Below are 13078 nucleotides of genomic sequence, written 5' to 3' on the forward strand. Positions count from 1 at the left end.
TATCTTCATAGTAAATTATCCTCTAAAGCAATAACATGAACCCTGCACAAAAATAAATTCTCTTGTCTTAAAGATGCACTTTTGGTGAATGTGCTAGTTTTACAGACTTGGGTCAGGTTTTGCTTTTGATTATTTAAATGATTTGGGGAGTCACCTAGACTCCAGATATTCATCTAGTCATTAAAACAAGATGTGGAGATTTTCTTCATTTGGTCTAGTTTGTTTGTTTTGTTTTATTTCTTAAGTACAACCTTGAAACTTCAGCAACCAGGAAATACCAGGTTATTACATAAAGTGAAATGAATCTTTGAAATTGTCTAAGTACATATGCAGGAGGTCAAAGACAAGTAGAACAGCTGTTACATAAAATCTCAACTTTCCAAATACCTAAGACATCCAAGAAGGAAGAGGTGGGAACATGGTCCAGGCCCTAACCTTAACTTTGAACTTCCTGACTCCTGTTAGTTTAAGACATCCCTGTAGCATCATTTAAACATAGTTCTGGTGTATGAATAAACTTCCACTTGGAATTTCCTTTTTGAAGTCTGCTGAGAATATAAATCAAAACCATATGAGATGTGTCTTAATCCAGAATGTAAAACAACATGAGAAATGTCAACCCAGAAGTAGTCCCTGAAATACATTCATCAGGATGCACATTCTGGTGAAAATCTTTATTTAGAATGAAAGCCTCCAGAGAACTAACTGAATGTCTTATATTTATCCCATGATTATGGAACCCTGACTTGATAAAAGAAGATGCTTTTTAAAGTAATGGCAGTAGGAATGTTATTCAGCCATCTAGAATGTTCAAGAGGGATATCTGTGGGCATAGAAAGATGTCCAAAACGCATTGTCAAGAGAAAAAACAGACTACAATTTTATTTAAAGATTATGTAAAATAGATTATATACTTAGCCTAGTCACACACACACACACACACACACACACATCTTCATAATAAAAGAATGAGAGACTTTATGCCGACAAAATGTTAATCAATCTCTAGGTGGTAGAATTATGGTGATTTTTTTTCTCTCTCCCTACTTTCTCTCCCCCCTTCCTTCCTTCCTTCCTTCCTTTTGTTCTTTTTGCTTATCTTTTTACTTAGTAACAGAAAATTGAAATTGTTTTTATTAGATTTTTGAAAATAAAAACGCATATAGTGCCTTCACTTGACAATGTCTCATGTATCACACCACTATACTTGAAGACAGCTAAAACCCAGCACGGTCTCTGGCTCAGCAGTGCTTGAGTTGGCTCTGACAGATTTGCCAGCCTGTGCAGTATGCCAGAATTCAGTGCCATTATGCAACTAACGTCACCAAAATTTTGCAATAGTGCCCATTTGCTGGTATTTTAATAAGGAAATGGTCTTTGGTAATGCCTTAAAATTGCAGATTTGGCTTGTGTTCTTTCCTCCTGAGTATACTTTAGCCTTGGTTTGAGTGTGTATGTGTGTTTCATGTCTTAGGTTTACATTGTGCTACTCTTCTATTAGATTTTATTTAAGGAGTAATTTTAAGTCACTTTTATCTCTTATTTGTCTGTTCTTGGGGAAAATAATCCTTTTATCCCTGAATTCAGTGAGTACCTGGGCAAGCATATTAGCCAAGACCATCATATTGACTTTATTAATAAAAATTGTTATATCCCCCAATGCTAGCCAGGGAATTAAATTATATTCATATTAGACAAGGTAGCCACCGGGGCTTTCATTGAGAAGTAACTGTATCTTTACATGGTATGGTGTGTCCTTCTGCCATTTCCTACTTTTTTCTTAAACTTCAAATTTGAAGAGGCCCAATTAAGATTTTGTGACAATAATTATAAAGACCCAAAAAATTCTTTAAAACTTGAAGTTATCTACAATATAATTTGAAATATTCAAGAGTTTCTAAGCTTTTATTTTAAACTTTCAAAACATTTTCATAGTTTGTGTAACTTTTTTTTTTTACCTATTTTATTGCATTTGTGACATGTTTATGGGACACCTCAATTGACTTTAATATCAATATGCCATGTGGTTATATCATAGCGTGACACAAATCATGAATGCATCACTATGTCTGATGAAAAAAGAGAGTTCCAGGCTGGGCATGGTGACTCACACCTGTAATCCCAGCACTTTGGGAGGCCAAGGTGGGAGGAGGGCTTGAGGCCAGGAGTTCAAGACCAGCCTGAGCAACATAGCAAGACTCTGTCTCTAAAAAAAAAAAAAGCAGGAAAATTAGCCAGGTATTGTGGCATGTGCCTGTAGTCCCAGCTACTGGAGAGGCTGAGGCAGGAGGATTGCTTGAACCCAGGAGTCCGAGGCTGCAGTGAGCTATGATCATGCTACTGAACTTCAGCTTGCACAACACAGTGAGACCCTGTCTCAAAAAAAAAAAAAAAAAAAAAGGAAGTTCCAACAATGCCAGCTAATTTTTCCACCTATTCAGTTGGGAGCTTAATCTCCATCCCAAATTCAGTAGAGCTATTTCAACTACCTGACTCATCTTAAATTTTATTCTATAAGGAATATGCAATGTATAATATCTATTAACAAACTGCAAAACAAAAATCCTAGTACTTAGCAAACCTCTAAGGTCAGCAGTCTCTTTGGCCTTGAAGAACATGGAGAAAATGAATCAGCAGCTTAAAACCTAATAATAACTTAATTTCTTGAATCTGACCCTTAGTTTCTAGAATGAGTGATGTGTATTTACAAAATCATTCACACAGCCAATGCTATTGCCTACACTTAGGAGACAAGTAGACAGGATTCCAGAAAACTGGCAAAGACACGTTGAAAAATTCTCAGTAAACATTTTTTTTACAATCTGAGCCATTGCCAAGGAATAAAAAAAAAATACATACAATATCAAGTTTTTATGTATAGTCAGATAATACAATTATATTTGAGTTGTGCAAAACATTCCTTGGAATTAAATTGAGAAAAAATTAGTTTTGATTGATCCAGGTATTACAGTTGCAGAAAGCCTTGAGAAAGGAGTCAGAGGCTTTGGCCAAGTTGTATCTTGCCATGATAACCCTACAAGGAGTAAAAGAATTGGAAAGGGCCTGTGGGATTCTTGGAGTGACTTTATCCTAACAGAATCTGTGCTCCTTCTTTTGCCTACATAGCAAAGTTTTCCCTCATGAAAGCTTCTGGGGTAATTGGAGTACCCAGAGCTATAAGAGTTGAGCTAAGCAAATTGAACAGCAGATAACCTCTTACAGGTATAGACATTCACATATATCTGAAAACAGGTACAGAAGAAGTTTGATTCCCTAAAAACATGCATGATTTTTTTAACATTTAGAAAATAAAAGTCTTGAAACAATGTAGGATGATAGCATACCTGTCAAAAGCCAAGAAATCTGACTTCCCAGTGGTAGCAGGACTAGTCGAAAGCACTTGCTTTTCCCTATGGAAAAAAATGATTAACATGAAACAGGTTGAATATTCATGGGCCATTCTGATACTTAGTGGACGTTACAGCTTCTACTCTGGGAGCCGATACCTAGTAAGCTACCGTGGACTCTTATTCGCCACCTTTCCAACAGAAGCCAGAGAAAGTGAGTCAGAGAGAGAGAGGGAGAGAGAGAGAAACCATCTCCAGAATCTCATGCACTTGTCCCAGAAAGGGTTACTAAAGACTCTATTCCATAGCTTGATGGGTCAACATGGAGGCACTTTGGACAATGCCTACAAATTATGACCTTCTTTCTAATTGTCTGAATCAACTCTCTGTTCCCTACCTTGCATTTCAGTTGCTTAACTGACTCCATCTTGAAGAATCTCATGGGATTTAGTGGTAGGCAGTGGCTCCACAACTTCAAAAAGCTGCGGATGCTCACACGCTTGTGTATGCATGCAGCCTCCCTGAGAAATACCACAAGCGCCTGATGGGAACAATCTGTACCAAATGAAAGAGGAGAATAAAGAGCTACTCTGCCTCATGGAAAACTTGAGTCAAAACAATCTGGTCAGAAACTATTTGGCTGGGAGAGCATATATTTTCGGCTTTCTTTTTCTTTGAGATTGATTGGGGTGGGGGGATTTGTAAAATGTTTGTAAATACTATTGGGAATATGTGCATGGAAAATAGTATTTACATTCCTGAAGAGTTCCCTTATTCAGTTGCACTGAACTTTTGATTTTCTGTGGTGCAGATGTGTGTGTGTGTGCACTCTCACACGTGGATGCATGTGAGGATTGTTTACACACTTTTTTGAGTTCATATAGGCCATGTGCTCACTGTACGCAGGGAAGCAGAATTCCAAGCAGAAGTGATTACTGAGACTGACTGTTCATTTCTATGTCACACTAACAGACATCCAGCAACAGCTTCAAGTTGAAATACAGGTTCATAGTGCCTTCCACACCCTTCAGCTGTAGAATGAATAGCTGGCAGCTGTGTCAAATTAGCTTATGCTGGCTTATGCCCCTTTAACAAATTGTCCCCCAAGTTACAGTGCCATAAAACAATAGCACTGTATTTCTCGCTTACATGTCAGGAGCTACTCTGCTGTGGTTCTGTCCCCAGTGTCAGCATTCTGAGACCCAGGCTGAAGGAATAGTTCCATCAGAGACCTGCTAGACTCATGGTAAAGGGAAAAGAGCAGGACAGCTGGCAGAATTAGGGGATGGCCCATGAAGTATTTTGCTTGAAACTAGCATATGTTACTTCTACTCACATTTCGCTGGGCAAGTGGGTCATATGGCCAAGCAGAGGAGAGCTGCAAGTCATATAGCAACTGGAAAGGGCAGGGGATCTTTGGGGACATATAAGAGAAAAAAAAGTGTTTGTGTTTGTATATATACAGTATACACATGTTTTAATTATATAATAATTTAAAATAAATAATAAATGTGTGTAATATATTTGATTTATATATTCGTATATATGTTATATTATATAATATCATGTTATGTCATATATCATATTATATATATTCACATGTTATATGATATATATCATATTATACATACGAATTCCCTAACCAGGCTGAAAAAGAGTGATTAAAAACAACTCTGAGTGACTAGAAACAAATCCACTACTTAGGTACAGCATTTGCTCGATCGTCTTTTACTCTAAGAGAAATTATTTTAAGTGACTAGGTTTGCTATGAATGCAGATGGCAAAAGATATTTCAAGGCCTGGGAAATAAGGCTAATGTTTAGAATTGGTAAAGGAATATTATGTCTATGACTCTTGCTTTTGGGAAAGAAGTGCACATAAACCGGGCCAGGAATCTCTGACTTAACTGAGTACAATGAGGTGTCACCGCGAGTGTGGCTCTTCCAGATTTCTTCCTCCTACAATTATATAGTTGCTGACAATAAGATAATTTGTTACACATCAAGGAAAAAGTTACCTGAAATTATGGGCAGATAAAGTGGGTGTTTATAAGTTGATTCACTGTTTTGAGTATTCAATGATTTATAATCTTAAATTTATTCTAAATAACCTGTATTTTAACTCCTCTTAGTGATTTAGAATATCATAGAAAGAAAATGCTATGCTGTTAGGAAAAAAAATTCTACTTGGTATACATTTAAGACTTATTCATTCAGGCCTTTTACACATCAAAATAATGTGTTATAATAGATCATTTAAAAAGTACAAAAAGATATATCCTGACACCATGCCAAAGGTTCTAAATCAAAGTCTGTTACTACTAAAAACCTGACATTCCATCCTGTACCTGTGATTAAGGCTATAAACCCTCCTGGGACGATTGTGGTGCTAGTGCATGGTTCTATGTAATATTAATGATTGCATTATTCATATCCATCTATAGACGGGATGGATACCGTGGCATTGATTTTAACAAAATCGGCCTAGTGTATGACCAGAGAAATACACCTTCAATAAATAGAAGCTTCACTCGAAAAATTCTATGTGAAGACAAAGGAGTCATTCTCCTTAAGTAGTACATTAATAATGAAGCTAACTCAGCCATATAAATTATCCTAAGCCAACAACCATGAAAGCTTGTTGAAACCTTAATACCTTTGATATACTTTAACAGTGATAATTGCATCCACTGTAGACTCCGTGTGGTGGCTGAGTAATCCTGCTGAGCTGGTACCCGTAATCTTTCAGAAACAGGGTGCCCACCAAGTTGGCCAGTTGAAATCAAAAAACAGAACACTGTTCTCAAGCCTTCTTTCCTAAATCACACAGAGTTCACACTTTCTTCTCCCACCTCTCTTCAGTCCTTTTAATGAACATTTAACAAAGAAGACCTACTTAAATTGGAGCCAGTTTGTCTATGGAAATTCAAGGAGATTTTTAAGAACAACATAAATACATGTGCTTGTATATAATGATTTCATAAACTTTCCACAGTAGAACAGGTTCTTTCTAGCCAGCTAAATTTCTGATGATAATAAATTTCAAATTAGCACTAATTTGGATTAGTGCTAATAGGATTTCAGTAGCATTTTTGTAATTATTCTAGGTAATAATCATTTCACTTTTACTCTCTATCAGGTATCTATTTTTGCCTGTCCAGCATCCTATCCCAATTCTTCCAATCACAGACTCTCTCTAAGCGAGGAACCTTCTTCTATATGGTTTATGTGGCCTTGCCCCCCAACCACACACCCTGACCCTAACATCACCACCCACACAGGGGTGGCCTGCTCCTTACCAGCACCCCAATTCCCTTAGTCTAAGGAGACAGGAGCTTAGGGACCTTAAGTCAACAGTCCTATGGAGGTTCAAATTAGCACTAATTTGAAATTTAGGTCATTTAGAAGGAATACCCAATACCTTTGGGTTAGCTATGGAAAAAGTATTTGCTGTGCTGAGAATAATGTAAATCAAAATGTACATGTACTTAAAATGCTTAGCTAAGAGAACACACTGTTCCCAAGCACCTAGAAGCACCAGTTTAAAAATACAATGAGATTGTAACCTGAGATGAGGCCTGCAAACCTGGGCTGCAAGTTTGCTGTGCTCGGTATAACCCCCCTACTTGATGAGGCCGTCCTGAGTCCTGCCCACCAACTATTTGTATCCAAGTCACTAAATGACATTTCTTTAAAGAAACAGCTTGTAAATCTCTTTTAACTCACATAGACTTCCAGCCTTCTCTTCAATCATTCTGCGTTGGTGAGGTCCTAACGAACTGTTTTTTCTTGGCTACTGATGTTATAATCTCCCTGCAGGGAAATGCAGTTGGCGGTATTCAAAATTCAAGTATTTAAAAAATGAGCATCATTCTCAAAACAAAGTGAATTTCCCATTTTTACAAACAATATCATTCTATGGGAAAATATTCATAATGTATTACTATGTGGAAAAAGTTGTCAGTCAAAGATATTAACCATATTGCATTTTGACAGATAACATATATCAAATTATGTGTTAATAATGGGACAAGAGTTGACTTTTTTCCTTTCATTGCGATTTCCTGTATTTTTTAGTAAGTTTTCAACGCTGAGTATGTATACTTAAGAAACATGATAATACTTTGTAAAAACCTATCACAGGCCATGGTTTGTTTCCACAACACTTTTGTTCTCAGGTCCATGGTAATATGTCCCATCATGTTCTAAGTGTATAGACAAGGCAACTGATGCAGTGACCTTTCCTCAAGTGGAATGACAGCTATGTGGCAGAGAGTGTCCCTAGCACCAAACCACTGACTGAATTTATGGAGTAAACCAGTGAAAAGATTTGCTTGGTTTTTGTGCAAACCACGGTTCCAGTTGATAGAGTGGGTGACTCCCTTTCCATCTAGCTGATTTCAACCTCAATAGGACTGTTGACTTAAGGTCCCTAAGCTCCTGTCTCCTTAGACTAAGGGAATTGGGGTGCTGGTAAGGAGCAGGCCACCCCTGTGTGGGTGGTGATGTTAGGATCAGGGTGTGTGGTTGGGGTGCAAGGCCACATAAACCATATAGAAGAAGGTTCCTCGCTTAGAGAGAGTCTGTGATTGGAAGAATTGGGATAGGATGTTGGACAGGCAAAAATAGATACCTGATAGAGAGTAAAAGTGAAATGATTATTACCTAGAATAATTACAAAAATGCTACTGAAATCCTATGATGACACCAAGTCAAATGGATTGGTTTTCCCCAGCAAAGTAGTGCAGTAACCTTGGTAGAGAGTTACCGTCCAAAGGCATTCTCTGGGTCCACCCCACATACAGCTGCTCCACAGAGAGTTTCAGTGAGTTGATGCTTTGCCTCGTAGCCCTGGAGCTACTTACTGCAGGGCCAGGAAGGATTGCAAGTGGAAAACAAATAAAACTGTCGAAATGTGATTTTAATAGCTCTTCATGTTTTCACATAATATTACACTGGCTACCAAGAGCAAAATAAAAACGAGATTTTTCACACTTTGCTCTTCAGATGTCATTTAAATCTCATTAGGTAGATCCTTGTGAAATGATGACGCTGGCAATAATGATTCCTTTTTAATTCTCCAATCGTTTTGGCCACTGCAAGGGCTCTGGGGGACACATGAGCATTTGGCTGATGATAAGAGTTAGTAGGGACTGTAAGAAATTGATAATAATTGTAAGATTTTTTACCCTCCCCCAACTCAATTTGCTGCGCAAAGTCAAACTTGATTGTGGTCAATTATGTCAGATTATTTTGTTTGTTTTGTCAGCAACTGGTAAACGAGAGTTTGTTATACCCTTAAATTGAGATATCAAGATGCTGGGCCTACAGCTAGGTGGGGGATGTAGAAGGAGGGTGTGTGCTTGAAGGATGTTTGGTCAAATAGAATGGCAAATTTGGTGTTGGGGAGCATTGGCCCAAAGAGCCACCTGCCATGGCTGGGATGTGGCTTCTTCTAATTTATTATCATTTACTAATTGCAGTTTTTGTTGTCATCTGACTCCCTGAGACCTAAAAGCTAAATGCCTACCTGTTAAAAATCAGCTTATTCAAGTGAACAATTTAGCTTAACATTTTAATTGTAGTAAAAGTAACAATAAAATAGAAAAAGCATAGTATTCATGTAGTTCAAAGAGAAAGTACAGAATTCTGTGTTTCTCTCTAAGACCTGTTGACTCGTATTAGGTTTACAGCATGTCTAGAAATTAGATATCTTCTCATTTCTACCCTCACTGTATTATATTGAAGGCAAAGCTGAAGCTTGAAAATTTATAAGCCAACATTTTATCTATGATACAGGAGCAACTCACCACATTTCTACAAGTTACAAATAGAATATGGGTTTCCTACTTCCTCTGAAATGTTTGTGTGGTTACCAAAGTGGAAGCTTTGACATAAGGACTCCCAATCGAGCACTAAATAGAACTTTCGAGCAACACAATCAATCATTGCCTTCGTACCTTCCGAAGGGAAAGCCCAAGTTAGCCAGTGCAGCACAATTCAGCGCAAGCTCCAATCTCAACAGTGCCCGGGGACCTAAGCGACTCCCCTCTTGACAGAAATGTTTGTTTCCAGCTTGGGCTCTGGGTATTTCTGAACCACATGCACATGGCAGGAATGAGAACCTGTGCTGACTGAAATTACGTGGAAAACCCTCACATCTGAGACAAAACTCCAGCTTTAGAAATTGCCAGTCCCTGCAGTGTCAGCAGATGAGAGGATGCCTAGGGAAGCAGGCGCTCTGGGACAGGAGCCACCACGGGCTCTGTTTCCACAAATTTAATGACAAATTTCAATCTAGATCTAAGCAGATCAGTGGAAACGGGCTGTAGGTTTTTGCTTTTCCTGTTGGGGTCTGACTAAGATCTGGCCTTTGGTCTGTTTTCCTAACATATACCAAGTAGCTGTCACATCCAACATTGCTGCACAGACACTGAGCTTTCAACGTTGAGGTATAATCTCAGGCCCAGGGAGGTGTTAGTGGAGATCATTTTTGTGCAGCGGTCCCAGGAGCGCCCTGTACTCTCCAGCTTTGACTATGAGGGGGAAACAAATGTCAGAGTAAATGGAAATGACCTGACGGGGACCCATGCTTGACAGCAGAGAAAGGGGCCTTGGTGAAGACTTATTATAATAGGTTGTTGAATTTCATTTGGAGAAACTGGACTTTTGACAGATGAACTTCTTTTCCCTTGGATTCATATTTATCTAACAGAGTTGTGGTTGGGAAATGATCCAGGATTCACAAGGTCAAAAAGTGACCTGGTTCACATACTGTAGACTCTTCCCACCTCGCTCCGCAGCTTCCCCAGGCAGGTGGTCTGGTGGGCCGTCGGTATGTCCACTCCAAAAATGGTCACCCAAGGGACATATCAACCTCCTGGGCTTGGCTCTTAGAGCTTCTGGCAGTCCCATCAAACTCAGGTTTCAGTTCCGGATAATCAACTTTCCCTCTTCCATGTTGCACTCCAGAGCTTGGAATCGCTCCAACGTGCCTGATGAATGAACATCTTGTTATAATGTATTGGGAATTGAGGCCATTAGTGAAATTAAAAAAATAATACGTTGGATTTTTGTAATACCTTTTTTCATGAGAAAATACGTTTTCATAGACCATCCAGTCTTTCTTTCATTATCCCAAGAGTGAAAGAATAAAGAAATGTTGCATAAACATGCTTAGTCTTATCTTTGAAATTAAAAAAAAAAATCCATTTTAAAAAACGGATTATAAAGAAGTGTTTCCTCCTTCCCCCTAGTCCCCTGGTTCCCTGGTGTATAAATAAGACAATTTTCCCTGCCTGATACTCAGCCTTTGTGTTCTGTCGTCTGTGGTTTTGTTTTTATCCACATACTTATGGCTCAACATCGAAGATAATCTTAGTAGACATGAAACTAGCGCCTTTGTCTCACCTGATCACTTCACCCCCGTCCTGGGTAGGCCTGCTCATACAGACTTCCCTGGAACAATTTTTCTTTGTAGTAACTCGCATAAAGCTCTCAGTGTCTCCGTGGTTAAGAAGGCGGAGTGCCAGGGTGCGACTGTTGGACTCACCATTTTCCCCCTCTTGTATGTTTCAGAAATCGAGGCGAAGGAAGCATGTGACTGGCTCCGCGCTGCTGGGTTTCCGCAATACGCGCAGTTATATGAAGGTACGCCGGCCCTTCTCTTCTCTCTTAAAATAAATTCATAACGAATTGCATGTATCCTGTGGGGTGTTTTGACGTCCAGGTTTTTTTCTCTACCATTTTGCTTTGCTTTCTTTTCCCCCCAGCCTTTGCAGTGCCCAGGGCTCATCCTGATACCAATTTAGAAACGAGTGTGGCTTCCCAGCCCCGTGCTCCTGTCTGCTGGCCGCCGCCGAGTCCCATCTCCTCACCGCAGACCCACACTCGACCTTCTCCTTCCCGTGTTCTGCCATCCGCAGCTTGGCTGCACTTTCTTCCTTGTTTTTCTTGTTTTTCTTCACTACTCTCAGTTTTCTTGAAATTACAATGAATTTGTTGTTTGATAAATTTCCTAGAAGCCACAAAACTAATTGCCTTGAGATTTCTCTTTAGTTCTTTTTTTTTTAATATGAAAAAAGTTAAGGTATATAATATGGATCAGACATTATTCTTTTGAGTTTTGTTTTAGGTAAGATGCTTTTATTGCCAGCATTATACCTCCTTTCATTGATTCTTTAATTGACAGTTAATGAACTTACTCACCTATATTGTCCTTACATCCAAAATTATAACCAGCACTTTGAACTCCTTCTCAGATCATCCTTATCTGTGGTGAATTAGTCAGGACCCCGGCAGGAAGCAGATGGCATATTCAAGACGATCTGTGGAGGATTTATGTCCAACTGTGTTCATTACAAAAGGTGTGGGCAGGACGGGGGAACCATGAGAACAGTGCGCAGTGCAGGAGCCCAGGGCATGGAGCAGCAGAGCTGTCACTACTGTGGGCCAACGGGACAGGCCGAGGGAGAGGGTGCTGGAGCCTGCAAGGGGAGGGGAGCTTTGGAGCTCCCTAGGAGGGAGCCCCCAGCTGCATTTCCTCCATGGCATCCTCCCGTGGGGAGATCCTCCGAGAGATGGACAACCTGACCCCACGCTCCTCCCCCTGTCTCCAACCAAGGCTTCCCATTGGCCAAACGCAGAACGAAGCCAGAGGGCATAGGGCCCGTTGGATACAATCTGTCCCCATGGGTGATTCTCAGGCACAAGGCTTGGTGCAGCAAAGTGAAGAGTGGGTCTGCAGGGGTGAGCACAAGATATCCAGCGCCCTACACAGTACTGGCCCCTCTTCGCCTTGGCATGGGACCTACGTAGGACGGAAAGAATCAATGAAATTAACCTTTACTTATAGGTGACTTCCATCCATTCATCTAGGTGCTCGGTTTTATATTTTTTAAAAAGCAAAACACTTAGTCTAGTTCTCCCACTTAAATTCTGTGAGGATAAAGGAAAGCATGTTTCTGAATGTGCTTTGCAGTCTAGAATCTCTGATAAAAGTTTTCATGAAATCATAGCCTTTAGACAAGGAGGGTTCTTATAGTTTGGGTCTAATCAACCCTCCTCCACTTCCACCCTCTACCATCGATTTACTGATTATGAAAACAAAGCCCAGAAAGATTAAGTGACTTTTCCAAGGCTATAAGGTGGAGGAGTCAGAACTAAAATCCCAGTCTCTTGACCCTTAATGGTATATTTTCTACTACAATGTGCACTGTGTCTGTAAACTCAGAATACTATGAGATTTAAACATGAAGAGTCTATAAATGGCTAAGAAGTAAAGTTAGCCATATGTATTGAATAAATGCAATAAGCATACGAGCAAATACTTCGTACAAAGCTGTGCGCTAGGTACTGTTCACAGCACTTTATATATACTGTTCATTTAACAGTCACGAGACCACCATAAGATAGATCTTATAATTATCATCATCCCTGTTTTACAGATGAGGAAACAGAGGCCCAAAAGAGGAGACTTGTGCACAGTTCCACAGCTAGGAAGTGATAGAGCCAGGACTCAAGGCCAGGGCAGACAGGCTTCAGTGTCTGTGTTTCTCCCCTTTGCTCACACTCCCTCACTAGCAGGACAAGACAGTCTTCATCCTGGCGCCATCTGGAAATCACTCATATTACTGTTTTCATCAGAAGGGGAATTTTTTCTATTTCCAGCTCATGCTCAGATTTAGATACCCTTACATTTATCGTGATTGGCAAAGTATAGGTGATACAAAA

At 39.6% G+C, this 13078-nt stretch overlaps 1 protein-coding gene across 4 annotated transcripts in view; it reads left to right on the forward strand.

Moving 5' to 3' along the window:
- The window catches only part of STARD13 (StAR related lipid transfer domain containing 13), a 218140-nt gene that overhangs the window by 149037 nt on the left and 56025 nt on the right, over positions 1-13078 (forward strand). For all 4 annotated transcript variants that reach the window (XM_069467357.1, XM_069467356.1, XM_069467358.1 and 1 more), the window contains exon 2: positions 10925-10996. In XM_069467357.1, coding sequence (XP_069323458.1) covers positions 10925-10996 — 72 coding nt within the window. The remainder of the gene's footprint in view (positions 1-10924; positions 10997-13078) is intronic.

This window comes from Eulemur rufifrons, chromosome 4 (genome assembly GCF_041146395.1).
Source record: "Eulemur rufifrons isolate Redbay chromosome 4, OSU_ERuf_1, whole genome shotgun sequence".
In the NCBI taxonomy this organism is placed as follows: Eukaryota; Metazoa; Chordata; class Mammalia; order Primates; family Lemuridae; genus Eulemur; species Eulemur rufifrons.